This window comes from Grus americana, chromosome 11, assembly GCF_028858705.1.
Source record: "Grus americana isolate bGruAme1 chromosome 11, bGruAme1.mat, whole genome shotgun sequence".
In the NCBI taxonomy this organism is placed as follows: domain Eukaryota; kingdom Metazoa; phylum Chordata; class Aves; order Gruiformes; family Gruidae; genus Grus; species Grus americana.
The window spans coordinates 164,962-183,652 of NC_072862.1; the positions used below are offsets into that span (position 1 = coordinate 164,962).

Sequence of the window (18,691 nt, forward strand, 5' to 3'; positions counted from 1 at the left end):
CTTGTTGCTCAGCTATGGTGGAAAGTGGACAGATACAGAGCTATTCAACGTTAATTTGGAAAAGATGACATTTCTATAACATAATAGGTTACTTAAGCACATCAGTAGTGAACTTACTACAGCTATTCACTTCTCCAGGCACAATAAGCTGAAAGAACACTTTGGATTCTTTCCCTTTCCCCAGTCTGGATTAATTATGACTGAGGACTTTGAAAAGTTGCAGATTCCTTTGAGTTATAAAAAGCATCCAGAAGAAAGATTGACTGGCTTGGTTGGAAAGCCTCTGGAGCATATGCTGTCTGAAATATGTAGTTAGATAGGCTCACTCACACACCAGAAAAAATGGGATCTGGAATAGCACAACATTGGGATTATTTGTGGTACTGGGGCAGGACACATTGTGGAAATCAGACCCAGATAAGTAGGAAACACAATAATATTCTTTTGGAAATTTTTATGATCTTGTTTTATCCAGGATATAGTTAGTCAAAAAGAAAATTGTCATCATGATCTTTTTTTTACCTAGTTCTAGTGGCTTTTCAGAAAACAAATGCTTCATCTGTCATAGTTGCTAACAATAGGTAACCTATGTATGACTTTCCTTTTGGCTAGTATCTATTAGATATTCAAGTCATTCCAGTTCATACTGAACCAGTGTGTATATTGCAGTTGACAGTGTTACAACAGAAAAGCGAGGAATGAATCTGAGGACACTAAAAACTGCTCTTGCCTGGAGTCAGTTCCTACTGGTGAGAAGAGAGGAATTTTTTAAGTTCTGTGCCCAGAGGCTCTCCTGCTCCTTACAGAACCTTTGAGCAGGACCACAGTCATACCAACCAGATCCCCAGCATGCTGAAATCAATACAGCTACCTTGATTTAATCAAACTGAAGTGCACTAGCTAATGTAAAATTTGGATCCCCAGTGAAACATACTCTGTTGAGTTGGTGCTACCTGAATATTAGCAAGTTTCATGGAAATCAGTTGTTTCAGACTCCTCCTTAATTACTCCATATACTTATAAAACTTAACAAGACAGAAGCCAGAGTCATGAGAAATAGAATCATAGAATAATAGAATTGTTTAGGTTGGAAAAGACCTTTAAGATCATCAAATCCAACCGTTAACCCAGCACTGCCATGTCCAACACTAAACCATGTCCCTAAGCACCACATCTACACATCTTTTAAATACCTCTAGGGATGGTGACTCAACCACTTCCCTGGGCAGCCTGTTCGGGTACCTGACAACCCTTTTGGTGAAGAATTTTTTCCTAATATCCAATCTAAACTTCCCCTGGCACAACTTGAGGCATTTCCTCTCATCCTATCGCTTGTTACCTGGGAGAAGAGACCGACACCCACCTCCCTACAACCTCCTTTCAGGTAGTTGTAGAGAGCGATGAGGTCTCCCCTCAGCCTCCTTTTCTATAGACTAAACAACCCCAGTTCCCTCAGTTGCTCCTCATAAGACTTGCACTCTAGACCCTTCACCACCTTCATTGCCCTTCTCTGGACACGCTCCAGCACCTCAGTGTCTGTCTTGTAGTGAGGGGCCCAAAACCGAACACAGTACTCAAGGTGTGGCCTCACCAGTGCTGAGTACAGGGAGACGATCACTTCCCTAGTTCTGCTGGCCACACTATTTCTGATACAAGCCCGAATGCTGTTGGCCTTCTTGGCCACCTGTGCACACTGCTATCGACCAATACCCCCAGGTCCTTTTCTGCCAGGCAGCTTTCCGGCCACTCTTCCCCAAGCCTGTAGCATTGCATGTGGTCGTTGTGACCCAAGTGCAGGACATGGCACTGAGCCTTGTTGAACCTCATACAGCTGGCCTCAGCCCATCAATCCAGCCTGTCCAGATCCCTCTGTAGAGCCTTCCTACCCTCCAGCAGATCAACACTCCCGCCCAACTAGGTGTCGTCTGCAAACTTACTGAGGGTGCACTCAAACCCCTCATCCAGATCATTGATAAAGATATTAAAGTGAACTGGTCCCAGTACTGAGCCCTGGGGAACACCACTTGTGACTGGCCGCCAACTGGATTTAAGGTCCATTCGCTACAACTCTTTGGGCCTGGCCATCCAGCCAGTTTTTCACCCAGCGAAGAGTATGCCCGTCCAAGCCATGAGCAGCCATTTTCTCCGGGAGGATATTGTGGGAAATTGTGTCAAAGGCTTTACTAAAGTCTAGTTAGACAACATCCACAGCCTTTCCGTCATCCACTGAGTGGGTCACCTTGTGGTGAAGGACATCAGGTTAGTCAAGCAGGACCTGCCTTTCATGAACCCATGCTGACTGGGCCTGATCACCTGGTTGTCCTGTTTGTGTTGCGTGATGGCACTCAAGATGATCTGCTGCATCACCTTCCCCAGCACCTAGGTCAGACTGACAGGCCTGTAGTTCCCTGGATCCTCCTTCCAGCCTTTCTTGTAGATGGGCACCATATTTGCTAACTTCCAGTCAACTGGGACCCCCTCGGTTAGCCAGGACTGCTGATAAATGATGGAAAGTGGCTTGGTGAGCACTTCTGTCAGCTCCCTCAGTACCCTTGGGTGGATCCCATCCGGCCCCATAGACTTGTGTGTGTCTAAGTGGTATAGCAGGTCACTAACCATTTCCCCTTGGATTATGAGGGCTTCATTCTGCTCCCCGTCCCTGTCTTCCAGCTCAGAGGGCTGGGTACCCAGAGGACAACTGGTCTTATGCCAATGGTAAATGCCATGGTAAATCCCAGTACAGCCCAGGGAAGTTCATAAGATTATCCCTAAAAGTTCACAGGACAGAATTTGACTTTTTTCAATAGGTTTCATGATCACTAGATCCTGACAGAGGAAGATACTCAACCTATCCCATCCTGGTTCAGGGCCGGATAGAAACAGCCTGGCATCTTTCAATGAGCTGTGTGACCTTAGAGGTTTGTTTTTATCAAGCCTCTGCTTCCTTTCACAGCACATTTGGCCACATCACATACAGTGGGATAGGAGGCCAGGAAATGGTCTCTGAGTGGAAAAATCTAGCTGCCGTTTCTATTAACTCATCCAGCAGAATCACCTTCTCAGCAATGGTTAAAGCAGCTGCATTTTTTTTTTCTGATGAATTGGCTTCTATGGACAGACAGAGAATGTTTTAAAAATATCTTTGAAAAAGCATTGGTTTTAATAATAACTCACTGTTTGCAGAGTAGTATGTGAAAAAATACATTCACAGCATGGATCTGGCCAGACTGGTGAGACACTAAAGCTTTCCTTCACACTAGATCTTGGGCTGAAGCATGGCTCAGTGCAAACCTGCTGGAAGAACAACTCCTGGTGTGATGGCCTTAGTCTGACAGGATACAACCAGGGCTTTAACACCAGCTCTGCTGTGACTAGATGCTTGGGATTTGTATGTGGTTGTGAGCTACCTGACACTTCATGAGATTACCAAAAGCCCCTTTTCTTCTTCTTTTTCTCAGGATGCCGTGTTAGCATATCCATAACATGTGGTAGATTCTGTCTTAAACTAAAGCTAGTTGTTTTCCTAGTAATGCTATATTCTAGTAAGTCTTGTGGTCTGGAATACTGACCAGGCCATCCTAGATCATATCATATCATATCATATCAATATGGTCCTTCCTAGCTTCAAAGTCAGTGAATCTAAATATATTCAGCTACAAAGCCTCCATTCACGTATTTTTAATGCTGAATTTAAAAGCAATACACAATTTGAGGTACTTAATGGGGAAAAAAACAGCACGTGTAGGCTGGCTAGCAATAAGAGAGAATGCTGCAATCCCCTAGCCTTACGTTCACAGAAAAAAAAAAAAAAAAGAAGAAGGTCAGATGAGGACAGATAGTATTTTTATAAGGAAGGAAGCTTTGCAATCTCCTAGTCTGTGGCTGCTGCTGCACCAAAACAAGTCATTTCAAACCTCACTGTTAATGTGGCCTCTCTACTGAGCTGTTCTTTTGATTATTTACTCTGGTTTTCACTCTCACCCTTTTTTTCCTCATCTTGTGCAATAAAAACTCTATGCACTTCATGGCTTATTGGGATGCAGAAAAAGATTGGAAAAGGCACTCATAGAATTAGTTTCTAAGCAATTGTGTATGAATGCCCAGTTTCTGCTCTCATCACAATCTGGGATGCACTTAGGTTTCTAATTATTCATCTATTTTCATAGAAAACATGAGATTCAGATACCTTGCCCATGAAGACCTGACTAGCAGAAATGGGAACTTCAACAGTAAGAGCCCAACCTGACCCTGATGGAGGAACACGCAGAGTCATCTCCTTGCAGGGAATACAGGGGAGAATTAAACCTGTAGCAGTTATGCAGGACTATCCTCAGGCAAACACTGAATACTATACTAACACTTTTCAGTTACTTTTAGCAATACTGAAGAAGCAGGTGTTGAAATCACACACTTTTAATTTCATTGAATGAAGGCTGCTGCTTTTGAACACCAGATACTGCTATGAAGATAAACCACCTAGTTATAGTGCCCTAGCTCCTAGCAAAGGTAGCCAGAATCCCTGGGTTAGGAACCTGCTTCACGCCACTCAGCAGCAAAGCATTACTTATACCTCTGCACAGCATCAGCTTTCCTGCCTTCTTGTGTTGTGCATTGCCTTGCACCCCATTGCCACGGGTTGCATTCAGACCTGCACAAAGCCCAGGCAGCTTTAAATGCCTGACCTTCTCTAGCCACTGCCTGTGAAGAGGGGATGTGTCTGGCTGCAGCAGGCAGGTGAAACAGCAGTGCCTGGTAGGAACCTGGAAAGGGCCAGGGCACCACAGGGGCCAAAGTGTCTCGAGTGTATCCAGGTGTCAGCAAAGCCTCCTTTACAAGCCTGAAGCAAAGAAGATGGATTCTGTAGGAATCAGGCTTTGACCTGAAAACATTTCAGCATCCAGAGTTCTGAATGAAGGAGACTTTAAACAGTGTTTTGCACATAAAATATTTGCTGTCTGCTGTTTGGATGATTTTCTAATGCCTGGGGATCTAATACAAATTATCACTGCAGTTTCGCATGGAGGCCTTATTCCTCATTTCCAGGTCAAAGCTGGGGAAACATTTTCCTATGCACTATTAAACAGGTGCCCTATTATGTACCAGAGCTCACTACATTTTAATACAGAGGAAATTACTCCTGTGCTCACATAATTTATAAACCACTTCAGGATCAAAACCATTTCTAAGATGAGGAAAAAAGGTCTTAGTTAGGTTTCATAGGGAAAATTTTTTGTTCCATAGCTTAAATTTATAGCTGCTGCTTCTCTTTAAGTTCAGATTTGGAGACAAGTGTTTCAAATTTTAGCACAAGACATGTAGACATTGATGTTTTTCATGTCAAGCTGTTGGACCCAATGAAGTGACAGGAGAATCTCATCCTTCATTGTTAAAAAAATATGTTTCTGGTTAAGAAACACTATAAAAATGTTTTCCTGCAGAAAAGCAAGAAAAAAAAGGCAAGGTAAATAAAAGGATGATGACTTGCTCAGGTGGAATGTCCACTTTTGGGTTGACAGCATTGTGGAATTCATCTAAAAATGTGTATGAACTAATGGATGGAAGAAAACATATGCTATGATCTCCTTGCTATACTGGGTACACTCTATCACTATTGATGGCATGTCTTACAATTCCTACAAAGCATAGTTTAGGAATCAAGAAATTGTAATGATAATTTCAGAAGAGAGACATTAAGTCTGTTTGCCTTATTTCTGTATTGTTGTTCACAGGGTTTCTATGAAGGTATCTTGAAAGTGCTTGGAGAAGAAGATGAAAATGAACAGGAAGAAGTCAAACTCAAGGAGGGCTTCAGTGAACTCCCTGAAATTTATGAATTACACCAAGACATCCTGGGAGAACTGGAAGAAAGAGTCCCTAAATGGTAAGTACAGAATGGCATGGTTTCATGGTCTTAACATACCCTCCACAGCAGGTGGGTGAACTCTTCAGTGTTCCCTTGACCTCACTAGCAGGGAGGGTGGGATTCCAGCAGAGATGAAAGGAGTAGAACCTGAACTGCTTTGGCAGATTTTGCATACAAGCAGGAAGGAAGTCAATGTAGAGGCTCTCAGGCTAAGAAACCAAATACTGAAACATTTGTGCAATGCACAGCCCATGACTCTGAAATGGCTCTGTCAGTCACTGTGAGGACAGCCTGCTTCATATGCATTATCCTCTGATGCCACTTCATAGCCATCACCAAGTGGTTTCACACTCATGGCCTGAGGGTCACAGACTCATGCCATAGGAGGCAGGAACAGCAGACATCAGAATTGATCCTAAAGAAGATCATCTGCTTACAGAAATCTGCATAGCAACTGTGTAGCTCTCAGATAAGGGACACCCCCTCACTCTCAGCACCAAGGCAGGGCTCTGCACAGGCTAGGCTTCCAAGCTGAACAGACGCTGTCAGCCTGCTGAGGAACTCCACCTAAGCCAAACATCCTCACAGGGCAAAGTCTTTCCATGAGAGAATAAGACCATGCCTAGGACAGACAAAGCTCCAAAATTCATTCAGTTAAGGAGACCTCTGACTTAAGCCAGGCTGCCAGGCTGTAGTCTATCAAAACTACTGGAATAAGAATGTCTGAGAGAAATTACCTCTGCAGACTCAAGATGACTAAACCTACAGTAGCCAGTGCAGCCGCTGGCCTAGACTGAACTACTCTGGCTCTGACAGCTTATGATGGACCATGCAGCCCCACACCTCCATGCTGCTGGACTTCAGGAGGCAGTGGTCACTGACAGTAGCTGATCCTTTCCCAGCACTGCCACTGAGCAGTTAAGGAAGTCAGATCAGAACTTTTCAGTAACAATCCTAAATGCAGAGCACAGCTCTCCTTGTCAGCCCTGCACTTTCAAGTCAAAGCACACAAGAAAAGGCTAAAAGGAACTGAATATTGGTTTGTGTCCACCAAGGGACTGTTGCAAATGGCAGAAAGACTTAAAAATTTTCACCACTGATTTATGATTTATACACTCATAACACAAACAGAATTGGTGTTTCCAGCTGGGATCTAAAATGACTTGTTGTGTCCTAAAGAAGTCACAGCCCTACTCTAGCAGCATGCTGCCTTGTTCCCCAAGACAAAAGGGACACAACTGGAAATGTCCTAGGATTCTGTCCAGAACTACTCTGTGGCACTGGGGAAAAAAGAGGACTGTACTGCAAACACAACAGAATGGCACGTGGCATAGGGCTGCACTCATACAGGTTCCCAGCTCACCACCACCCTTGAACTTTCCAGTAAGTCCTTCCCTGTGCCTGTGCTCCCCCAAACACTCTTGCTTTAACATCCCCAGGATCTCATGTTCCTCTCTTAACTATGATTGCTCTTCTGTGATCTCAGATTTTGTCCTGTTCTCTCCTTGTACATGCTTCATAAATATTTCAGGACTGCAGGAGCTGGAAGGTCTGTTTAGAGAAGTGGAAGCTGTGTCCAGAAAGGAGACACACTACTTGCTACAGACACACAGTGCCTTTGTGGCAAAGGCACAGCCAAAGGATCAGCCGCTCATGGTGCCCATTCTACAGTATGTCCAGTATGTCAGTGAAGCACCCCCTCTTTCCTGCCACTTAACCTAGGCTTTAGCTGCAGAAATCCTTAGCCACTGTGGGTCTAATACAACGAGAAGGACATATGGCTCTTCTTATTTATTTATGTATGTTTGTTTATTTGCTGCTTCTTTTCTTTCTGTGGCCTTAGGGAGGAACACCAGAAAGTTGCTGATGTTTTCCTCTCCAGAAAATCAAGGCTGAATCACCACACAGCATACATTATGCAGTTTGACAGGAATTTGGCTTTGCTAGATGAAAACTGCCTTAAGTATTCCCAACTGGCTACCATAATTCAGGAGTTTGAGGTAAGACTCCCATGGTTTTTTACCTGCACTAATGCATGGTTGTGCCACAGGGCTTACTCAAAGATTTCTTTTCTGCAACTCCACCAGTGTTCAGATAGGGTAGAATGGGAGACTAGCTCTCTTCACACATCCTGGTGCTAAAACTGAAGTGAGATGTTCACATGTGCATGGTGTGTTTCTGTTTCTGTGTCTGTTGCCCACGCACCCCTATGTATGCACAGAATGTATGGTTGTGAACCTACAGATCTATGAGTATATTTTGCTGAAATATATGCACATAGTAGAGTAGTTTCACAGTCACATATTAACTTATCAAGCTGTTGAGGATGTGTTAGAGTTAATAACTATTATTATTACCATCTCTTCATATCTTCTTTTCTTTCACTGTATTTCCCATCCTTTCTTTTGTACTGGCTCTGGCCAAGACGAAGTTAGGGTTAACTTGTATGGGTGCTTAGCTGCTGGCAGCAATCAACCTGCAACATCTTTACAAATGCATTTCTCTGCATTTTTAAATGCCTGTTAACTGCTACCTCTCTTTACAGAGGATGTTGTGACAGGCAACACTGAACTGCACAGGAAGACACAAACTCCACTGGCCAGACACATACAGGGTTCTTTTAATCTAGAGTCCCTGATGGTCTGTAACTTCAGGCCTGTAACCTCCGGCCCTGTAGCAAGAAACATGTATTTTGCATTGTGTTAACTCAGTCATCCATGCTGGATAACTGAAAAAAACCATCAAGATACATGTGACAGAAATTCCATGATTACTGACTACATTTTAAAGTATTGGCAATGTGGCCATTTCACATAATTTCAAAAGCATAAACCCATACATGGATGGGAAACTTTAGTTAGGCTACAGTGACTATTGAGCTAAAATGGTTAAAAGCTATGCTGCTTTATTGTGGGTCTAGAACCCCCATTCCTTATTATCTTCATCTGGTAAAAGAAATAGCAATGTTTACTTGAGTGGCAGAGGGGCTGTAAGGATAAATTACTGATCGGACCTTAAAGGTTATTTAGAATGCCAGCTTTATGGGGTATGGATTGTGTTTTTCTCTGTAGCACATGTGAAATATTAAGGATAACAATTCATTTCAGAAGACATTTGGAAGTCAGCATTTACAAACAGACACCTTGCAGTCACCACAAGTACTTCCTGTTAGCAGCTGAGGGGAGCTCTGATGGCTCACACTGTGCTGAACATGAACTTAGCAAATGCAGACTTTGTACTGAGTGCCTGTATTCCCACCATCTCTCCCAGCCACATGCCTATACACTTCTGTCTTAACTATCAACCCTGAGAATTAGCTCTTATTTCCAAGACAGCAGATGAGTCTTTTCCTAGGATGACATCAGCAGGATTTTGCCCTAGAATCAGTGAGTTCTGTAACTTCTTGCCCTCTTGGATGCATGCATACACACACAAATGAGAGGAGGTGTCTCTCAGTCCTTTCCTACTGCATTTTTTTAAATCATGACCACTATTAGCTTTCCAATCTAACAACACATAATCAAGGCCTCATCTCGTTTCTAGCACCTTTAACTTGAGTATGGGGGACTGGGAATGCTCAGCACAATCCTGAATGCACATTTGGTGAGAGTAGAAGGCCAGTTAGAGGAGTAATACAGTAACATGAAACATCTGTACTGCCTTGGAAAATGCTGTGTCTCTTGCCAGCCTTCCTTTAAACAGTTAGATTGCTATTCTTCCTTTGTCCCTTCACAAGTGGCAAACACTTAAGAAACATTGGTCAATGAACACTGAAACCCCGTGAAACGCAACTGGGTTTTGGACTCAGACTTTGTAAGGAATCAGCTGGGTTTTGTGCCACTCCTCTTGAGTGCTGTAAGCTTCTGTTTCTTGGTGCCTCCAGAGATATGGAGACAATTGAAGATTGAATTTTGTGGCTTGCTGTTGTTTTTCCAGCAATGTTGTGACATTTAACAGATATACAGTAAGTTTCCTATTTTAATTGAGCCCTTATAGAATAGAATAATTTAGGTTGGAAAAGACCCTTAAGATCATCAAATCCAACCGTTAACCCAGAACTGTCACTAAACCATGTCCCTAAACACCATGTCTTTTAAATACCTCTAGGGATGGTGACTCAACCACTTCCCTGGGCAGCCTGTTCGGGTACCTGACAACCCTTTTGGTGAAGAATTTTTTCCTAATATCCAATCTAAACTTCCCCTGGCACAACTTGAGGCATTTCCTCTCATCCTATCGCTTGTTACCTGGGAGAAGAGACCGACACCCACCTCCCTACAACCTCCTTTCAGGTAGTTGTAGAGAGCGATGAGGTCTCCCCTCAGCCTCCTTTTCTATAGACTAAACAACCCCAGTTCCCTCAGTTGCTCCTCATAAGACTTGCACTCTAGACCCTTCACCACCTTCATTGCCCTTCTCTGGACACGCTCCAGCACCTCAGTGTCTGTCTTGTAGTGAGGGGCCCAAAACCGAACACAGTACTCAAGGTGTGGCCTCACCAGTGCTGAGTACAGGGAGACGATCACTTCCCTAGTTCTGCTGGCCACACTATTTCTGATACAAGCCCGAATGCTGTTGGCCTTCTTGGCCACCTGTGCACACTGCTATCGACCAATACCCCCAGGTCCTTTTCTGCCAGGCAGCTTTCCGGCCACTCTTCCCCAAGCCTGTAGCATTGCATGTGGTCGTTGTGACCCAAGTGCAGGACATGGCACTGAGCCTTGTTGAACCTCATACAGCTGGCCCCGGCCCATCAATCCAGCCTGTCCAGATCCCTCTGTAGAGCCTTCCTACCCTCCAGCAGATCAACACTCCCGCCCAACTTGGTGTCATCTGCAAACTTACTGAGGGTGCACTCAATCCCCTCATCCAGATCGTCGATAAAGATATTAAAGTGAACTGGTCCCAGTACTGAGCCCTGGGGAACACCACTTGTGACTGGCCGCCAACTGGATTTAAGGTCCATTCGCTACAACTCTTTGGGCCTGGCCATCCAGCCAGTTTTTCACCCAGCGAAGAGTATGCCCGTCCAAGCCATGAGCAGCCATTTTCTCCGGGAGGATATTGTGGGAAATTGTGTCAAAGGCTTTACTAAAGTCTAGTTAGACAACATCCACAGCCTTTCCGTCATCCACTGAGTGGGTCACCTTGTGGTGAAGGACATCAGGTTAGTCAAGCAGGACCTGCCTTTCATGAACCCATGCTGACTGGGCCTGATTTGCAGCAACATGCAATGGGTATCCATCTAAAGGGTAAAGGTAAAGAGAAAAATGCTACTTCTTTTCCATGTGTGTGCAAAATAAGATCACAACCTCACTTTATTTTCTTGTAAACACTCTCCGGACATTCAGTTCGAGCTCAATCACAGGGAGATACTTTGCTCTATTTTGCTCAATTCCATGTACTGAAATAATATACTAAAAAGTTGTTGCAGGCAGAAGAAACTTTCAGTCCAAAAAAGGAACAGCGATGACAAGCTTCACTGAGATCTGATACCTCTGTCTTCAGATGCCACCCTAAAATCTTTATCCAACCTTTACCTTCTAAATGGTATTCGCTTTCCTCCCTTTTCCTTCTGAGTCCAAACTATTTGTGAATAATGCTATAGGAAATAAAGTGTTTATGGTACTTCTTTATAGTCGCAAAGACGATACCACCTGGCAAGCTGGGTAAATTGGACATGGTTCAATGGAATTTGTGCATGCAACTGGTAGCAAACTTTCATAGTACACATTAGGTGGAGACAACAGTTTGCTGCTGAGCTCACACATCCCTGATCTTTGTGTTTCCTTTCCCTTCCATTGAGGACAGCAGAGCTCTGGTGGCAGCCCTCAGAGTGTGAAACACCTGCTTTTGAAAGTGGTGCAGCGTGTCTTCCAGTATCGTGTGCTGCTCACAGGTCAGTAAAATCACTCTCAAAGGTATTCAGTGGAAACCGCCCCGTGATGTTCTGTGCCTCCACTGTGCCACATGTTGATCCCAAGACAGCTAAAATAGGGCTGAAGCAGTGTGGGATTTCCTGGGAACTTCAATATGCTTAGTACAGGATTCAGGAAATGTCAGGGAGCCTGGGCAGGAGCAGGCACTTCAGCACAACCATGCTGAAAGGTCACAAAAAAGTGTAAAGTCAGCTGCTTTCAGCCATTCCTTCTAGACTTTTTCCTTCTGTGAATTAGGAGAGGCAGAGTTCAGCCTCACTGTCAGCAAACAGGTTTGATTTTATTTATGTCAAGGGTAATTATCAGAGACAGTAGGGGACAGTTGTCCTCAGCAAGGGGACTCTGCACTGCATCCTGTATGACATTGGCAAGCACGATCTTCCACTCCATCAGCAAAGCAGTTTTACCCAGTACTGCACCCTAAGCCCTACGTACAGTACACCTAAGGCTAGTGGTAAGTTTAAGTAAAAATCCCAGTCCAATTTCTCTGCATCGTAGGAGGCAGAGATCCAAATTTACATTAACAGTACATTTACAGATTTTACATTTACACCTTCCCTTTACATTCAGGACCATATATATCACTCCCACCTGGAGTCTGTCCAAGAGGGGCTGTGTTCCCTCTGGTGGTTCATTCTCTGCAAGCCACAGAAAATCTAGCAAGTCTGAGCCTGTAGGGTAGCGAGCTTTCTGGAGCAGGTTGTGGCTCCTAGAAAGAACTGTGAAGTTTAGGTTTGTTACTGATAAACTGGTTGGGGAAGGAAATCATGAAATGTAACAATGAATCTCAGTGTTGTCAAGTAATTTAGTCAGATCAGAACACAAAAGAGCAGGGATCCATAGACATAAAGATGGAGAAATGCTTTGGGAGCATGTATATGTGTGGGCGGAGAGGGATGCAAGATGAATTATGCGTGGCACAGTAAAAAGGAAGCCATAAACCCTGCCCGTACTCAACAACGGATGAAGGGCAGAGCATATTAGAAGGAACTTCTGCAAATGCAGCAGAACAAAGTGACCATATGAAATTTTTATTCACAGCACAGATTAGCAGCAGTTTCATCTTGCTCCAGACACTTTGATCAAGGATGCAACTCATTATTCGCAGCTTATTTTGCTTTTTTAGTACAAGCAATACAAATGAACACTGGATGCCAACAGTAGGATTTTTTTTCTGTCTGACTCGCTTCCCCCTCTGGGTGTGTCTATGTTAAGGGCAACTTTCCAGACTTGTGGGTTGCAGTACTTAGTAGTCTCACGTGATCCTTCCAGTGTTTTTAGTGCATGCGCACAAATACTGCATCTAAGAAAAAGGACTTGGCATGTCCCTGTCATAAATACCTCCACTACACTCCATTTTCTTTGCCCATTTCTGTGGTCTGAAAGGTAAATTGCAAACAAGAAGCATGGTATTTTGTGAGAGAGCTGGAAGGGTTTCAGTGCAGCTCCCATGATTGGATTCTGTCTATGCTTGAAGCAACTTGAGCTCCTCCTTGTCCCAGGTACTGGCACTAACTGAGAAAATGAAAGCTTTTCTGTGTAGTGAGATAAGGTCTGCTGGATTAAGATATTCCAGAAAGTAGGTTTCTTCCTTCAGTTCTTCACCTCAAGAAACTAAGCCCTTCTTTGCTTGCTAGGACAGGGTGGGTCTGGAGCAATGCAGTCCTTCAGATTCTCTAGACAGCATAAGAAAAAGTATTAAAATATGCAGGTGAACTTGTGTGTTCATAACTGGCTGCTTCTACCAGATAAGGAAAGTTATTTTATGAGGACATTGGTTTCAAATTACTGCACTATAGCCAAAAGGAGTTGCCCACTCAGTTAAATGTCCATAGGCAAGGACAGAGCTTGCAGCTGTGAAAAGGAACACTAAATACTGCCTGATAACACTGCACAACCCCTTCCTGCCTGCCTGAGTACAAGCAGATGTTTTCCTGAATACAGGTAGATTTTGGGATGCCAGGGACGGCACAGCATTAGAAAGAGAAATGTACATGGATAGGATATTAAAGGGAATGGATAGCCATGCACAGCACCATTCTCAGCACAGAGGTCTAGTTCTTGGATGCAGAATTTAGGAGCCTGGATTCATCAGAAAGATAAGAATGAAGCATTTCAGGATTAGGCTTTTAAAATGGTAGCATTCATATACTACAGTCATTAAAAGCATAAAGACAAAGAATAGACAGATGATCCAAGGCAAGTAGTCCAAATAAAACTGACAGATTAAAGGTTTTTATATAATGCAAATATAATTCCTGTAAATGTAAGTCATACTGTGTGTACTTTACAGAACCTGTTTTCAGAATGTGATTCTTTAGTAGTAATCATCGAACTCTGCATGTACAGAACCAGAGTCTCCTTCCTGTGTCTACAAAATGCATATAATTAATTTACTATAAATACAGAAAATCAGTTATTACAGCCAACATCATTCATTCAGATGGGAAAATAGAATTCATTAGAAGAATTTGTAAAGTGGTGCTATTCAGCAATTCTCTTGGCTGAGAAACAAGGAAATACTTTTGTCACTCTCTGTTTATTCGTTTATACCTGCCAAGTTACATGATAAGTCCAAATCTGTATCAATGCTCTTGCATTGATTCTCAAAGCAGAATGCAGTCAAAAGTGAGTTGTGGTTTGGAAGCAGGCTATATACACTTAATTATTTGGGAATAAAGTGATATGGGACATTACTGTGAATGCTCCATCCCTAGAATTGTTCAAGGCCAGGCTGGATGGGGCTTTGGGCAACCTGGTCTAGTGGAGGGTGTCCCTGCCCATGGCAGGGGGTTGGAACTAGATGATCTTTAAGGTCCCTTCCAACCCAAACCATTCTGTGATTCCGTGATTAGGATTTTATGTTTTAGCTAATAATACTACAAATTTTGTGGATCTGTATTCTGATTACTGGATGTCTGTGTTTGTTTGATTATTTTCTACAGATTACTTGAATAATCTTTGCCCTGATTCTACAGAGTATGAAGCCACACAAGGTAAAATGAAATGGGTAGAACAAAAATTCTGCTTTTCTAACTCTGCTTCTAAAGAGGTATAGGATCTATACTGGTAGTATATGGAAGAGGATTATTTTCAAGATTTTGTGTTAATAAGTTAGATATAAGATCTGTAAGAACTAATTACTAATTTAGACAAATTATTTAGGGCACGAACCCTATCTTTTTCCATTGAAACGTGGGCTTCCTATAGTTTTGACACAATCAACTTACAGAAGAAGAAATTACCATCTGTACAAGTGTGGTGCAGATATTGTAGTTCTGTGCCAGTCATTGGGGAAATCCTAGTCCCCTTTTGCTGCGTCCATATTTGGCCTGGTCATTGTAAAGTCAATTGGGATGGCTCCACCTGCTTGTTCGTGTACCATTAACTATGGCATGCCTGCTGTGCTCTATGAATTTTGGAGAAACCCAGGAGGTTTGAATTGTTTATCTATATTCTGGATTCCTTAAGCCTAAGTAAACTTGAAAGACATTGCATAAAAAACTTGCACAATCAAGAACAAATCCAGATGTTCAACTGTTAACACCATCCTTTCCAACACATCAGATGGATAAAGCAGAAGTCTCGTACTCCCACCAAAGTCAAAGTGAGGTTTAGCTGTGGCCTCAGTGGGAGTAGCTTCCAGGCTGGTGTAAGCAGAAATAACGTTGTATTAATGAAACCAGTTCACCTCTTTGGTACACTGAGTGTAAATCCAAACCAACTCATAGCAATAAGGTCTGTGACTGACTGAAGGTCAGTCTGTTCTGACCAAGAGTAGAGTCTCAAGCAAGATTTAGGACCCTAGTCACAGTGGGACTACAGCTATACCAGTAATTTATACAAGGCCAGGGCAGACGGTCAAGCAATTGCCTATCTTGGTTGTGGTTAGCACATGCTTGTCACATTTCTCGCCAGTGATGGCTAGCATGCTCCCAGATTACGTCCAGAAACAGATAGGATACCCTGTTCCAGAGGAAGAGATTTGAGATAAGGATCTGAGCCATGTTATGACACTGCTCTCAGGGCCAGCAAACATACCCTGGCCCATGTTATTTGCCAGTGGAGAATCCAGGTGTTAATTCATGTCATCACTTCATACACACTTCTGTCAGAAAGGTTATCCCTCCCTGTCAGAGGAGTGGCGAGTCCAGAGGAGGGCCACGAAGCTGACTGGAGGGCTGGAGCACCTCTCCCTATGAGGACAGGCTGAGAGAGTTGGGATTGTTCAGCCTGGAAAAAAGAAGGCTCCGGGGAGACCTAATTGCAGCTTACCAGTATCTGAAGGGGGCCTACAAGAAAGATGGAGAGGGACTGTTTATCAGGGAGTGTGGTGACAGGACAAGGGGTAATGGGTTTAAGCTGAAGGAGGGTTGATTTAGAGTAGATGTTAGAAAGAAATTCTTTACTGTTAGAGTGGTGAGGCACTGGAACAGGTTGCCCAGAGAGGTTGTGGAGGCCCCATCCCTGGAAGTGTTTAAGACCAGGTTGGATGGGGCTTTGGGCAACCTGGGCTAGTGAAGGGTGTCCCTGCCCACGGCAGGGGGGTTGGAACTGGATGATCTTTGAGGTCCCTTCCAACCCAAACTATTCTATGATTCTATGATTCTAACCTGTCCTCTCCCTCAGCAGTAAGGGGAAACAGATCACCTTAGATTGCCATGCTTTTGGATGGCTAAAGCTGGGTTACATTAATCTCTCCCTACCACAAGCTCCAATTGTCAAAAATATGCAATTAGAAAACAACACAAAAAGATTTTGTGCCATGCTAGGTGCTTAAAAGGGACCTCATGAGCTCTCTTGGTCAGCACAAGTATGATGCAGAGTTTCACACAAGAGAATGATGAAGAAAAAAGAAACTGACAGCACTCTGCTGTGTCTTAAATTTGCTGAGCAGTTGCATTCTGAAGGTGGCAAGGAAGTTAGAGGAGCTGCTGCTGGGAATGTTGTTTGGTTTTCTTTAAGGATGCCCTTGCAAACAGAAAGGATTTGGGTTATTCTCCTACTCTTTTATGTGATTTATGGTGTTTGTTTTGCTTCATCCCTCAGCTGCCTTATTCATTGTTTCTGAAATCACGGACCGAGCCAATGACAGCATGCTCCAGGCGGTGAGTCCTACCATGACACATGCTCTCTTAATCAATAGTGTCTTTTCTGCACATCTGCTGAAGAGAATGCATATCTCTGTTACATTCTGAAGCCTTCCCCAGGGTGAGACTCAAGGGTTTATACAGATTTGGTTTACAGTATTGCAGTCTATACCCTTTAGTGCAGCTGTGCAAGATGCAAGTCATCATAGCAAGCAGCACAATTTTTTTTTCCCTCTTGGGGTTGCTGAAATGGTATATGGAGCAATGAAGTGGGAGACAAGAATTTTCAGGGTTCTATTTCTAGCCTGGGATGTTTTTAGATATTAAATGTTGAAGAGATCACAAATGTACTGTCAAAGATACATTCTGAGCTCATTTCCATAGTTTTTCCACAATTCTGGAAACCCATTTTACTTCAGAAGAATGGGTCATGGTTTATAGTCTTGCAAATTATCACGCAACCAAATAGACTGGCCAAGACTTTCGTAGGTTAGAGCTCATGTCTAAATTCAGATTTAGGTATCTAAAGTTATATAGTTTTCCAAAGTAATGAACAGTTTCTGTAAGGTCAGTGTGATTTATTAATATCACTAACATGATATTAGAGTCCTAATTTACTGGCAAAGATAGCCTGCATATAGGTGGTCTTATGATCATTTGTTTCCAGGGTTCTAGATCTGATTTTTGTCTAAAGTGATAGGAGTTTTCTATTGCAGTAAGAAGCAGTGTTGGGACACATAGGAGGCAGCAGAAAGACTGTCAGACACAGGATCCAGTAGGTTCCAAAGGAATTCAACTTGGTGGACCTCTGGGTGATAAATAAAGGCAGTGTCTTTCTTTTTGTCATACTAGCCACCCACACCTGCAGCTAAATTCTCTCCTGAGATCTATGTTTGCTTTAGCTGCACAGACCAAGGGTTCAGCTCAAGTAGTTAGAAAGAAGTACCTACAGTCTTCGCAGTCTAATGAAATGGTGCTCAGTATGTCCATAGTTTCAGAGTCATTCTGTAGAGTAGCCAGATTGCATTTCTTTTTATGATAAAACTCCAGGCTTGTTAGACCTAGAAAATAGTCATAAAAAGAAAATTTCAAAAAATGCCATTTTTAAGCACTTTTCAAGACATTTAGATTATGAAGGAGTATGTGCAGTTGCTGAGGAAGATGTTGACTATTGCGTGGTTTGTGTTAACAGCATGCATGTTAGAGAACAAAGCACCTCATTCAAGGCATCCTGCATTTCATCCAATAGTGAGTGGTTACACTAACGTGTTTCTTTCTCAAAAGGTGTCTCATCTTAAGTATTTTATCATTGCATTGGGTCACAGGGATTTCAAGTGATCGGGAATGTATCATATCTTTTGCGAAGCTTTCACATTTTATTTTTTATTTGAACATTGTTGAATTTAACATCCTGTATTGGGATTTTGCTGTGCCTTTGCCAAATTAAAGATCTCTTTGTCATTGCAAACATCCTTCCCTATGGTTAATTACAGATGGCATTCAATTCACTTCTTTATTATTTCATTTACTGAGCAGAGAGAGGGTTGCTAATAATCACTCAGGCACCAAAACACAAAATTCAGGAGGCAAAGAGAAAAAACACCTGGGCATCAGTGCAGACAAAGGGAAGAAATGAAAAGTCAACCCTTCTTAGTAAGAGTTTGTTTTCAGGTAGAATTTTGAGGTTGAAAGAATGAATGCACAGGGATTGTTAGGGAAAGACACGCGCTTGAGGCAACTACAGCTACACACCAGCAGTGCTGACTCAGCATATTCCCTTTAACACCTCTGCCCTTTGG

At 43.0% G+C, this 18,691-nt stretch overlaps 1 protein-coding gene across 6 annotated transcripts in view; it reads left to right on the forward strand.

Annotated features, from left to right (window-relative positions):
* The window catches only part of FGD5 (FYVE, RhoGEF and PH domain containing 5), a 119,552-nt gene that overhangs the window by 68,931 nt on the left and 31,930 nt on the right, over positions 1-18,691 (forward strand). For 5 of the 6 annotated variants that reach the window (XR_008578782.1, XM_054837949.1, XM_054837948.1 and 2 more), the window contains 5 exons: positions 5,730-5,881; positions 7,707-7,863; positions 11,675-11,762; positions 14,748-14,798; positions 16,852-16,910. Coding sequence is in view for 5 of the 6 variants with exons in the window: in XM_054837949.1 (XP_054693924.1) it covers positions 5,730-5,881; positions 7,707-7,863; positions 11,675-11,762; positions 14,748-14,798; positions 16,852-16,910 (507 nt within the window). In the remaining variant the exon portion in view is untranslated. The remainder of the gene's footprint in view (positions 1-5,729; positions 5,882-7,706; positions 7,864-11,674; positions 11,763-14,747; positions 14,799-16,851; positions 16,911-18,691) is intronic. The other variant, XM_054837946.1, reaches the window with a different exon arrangement.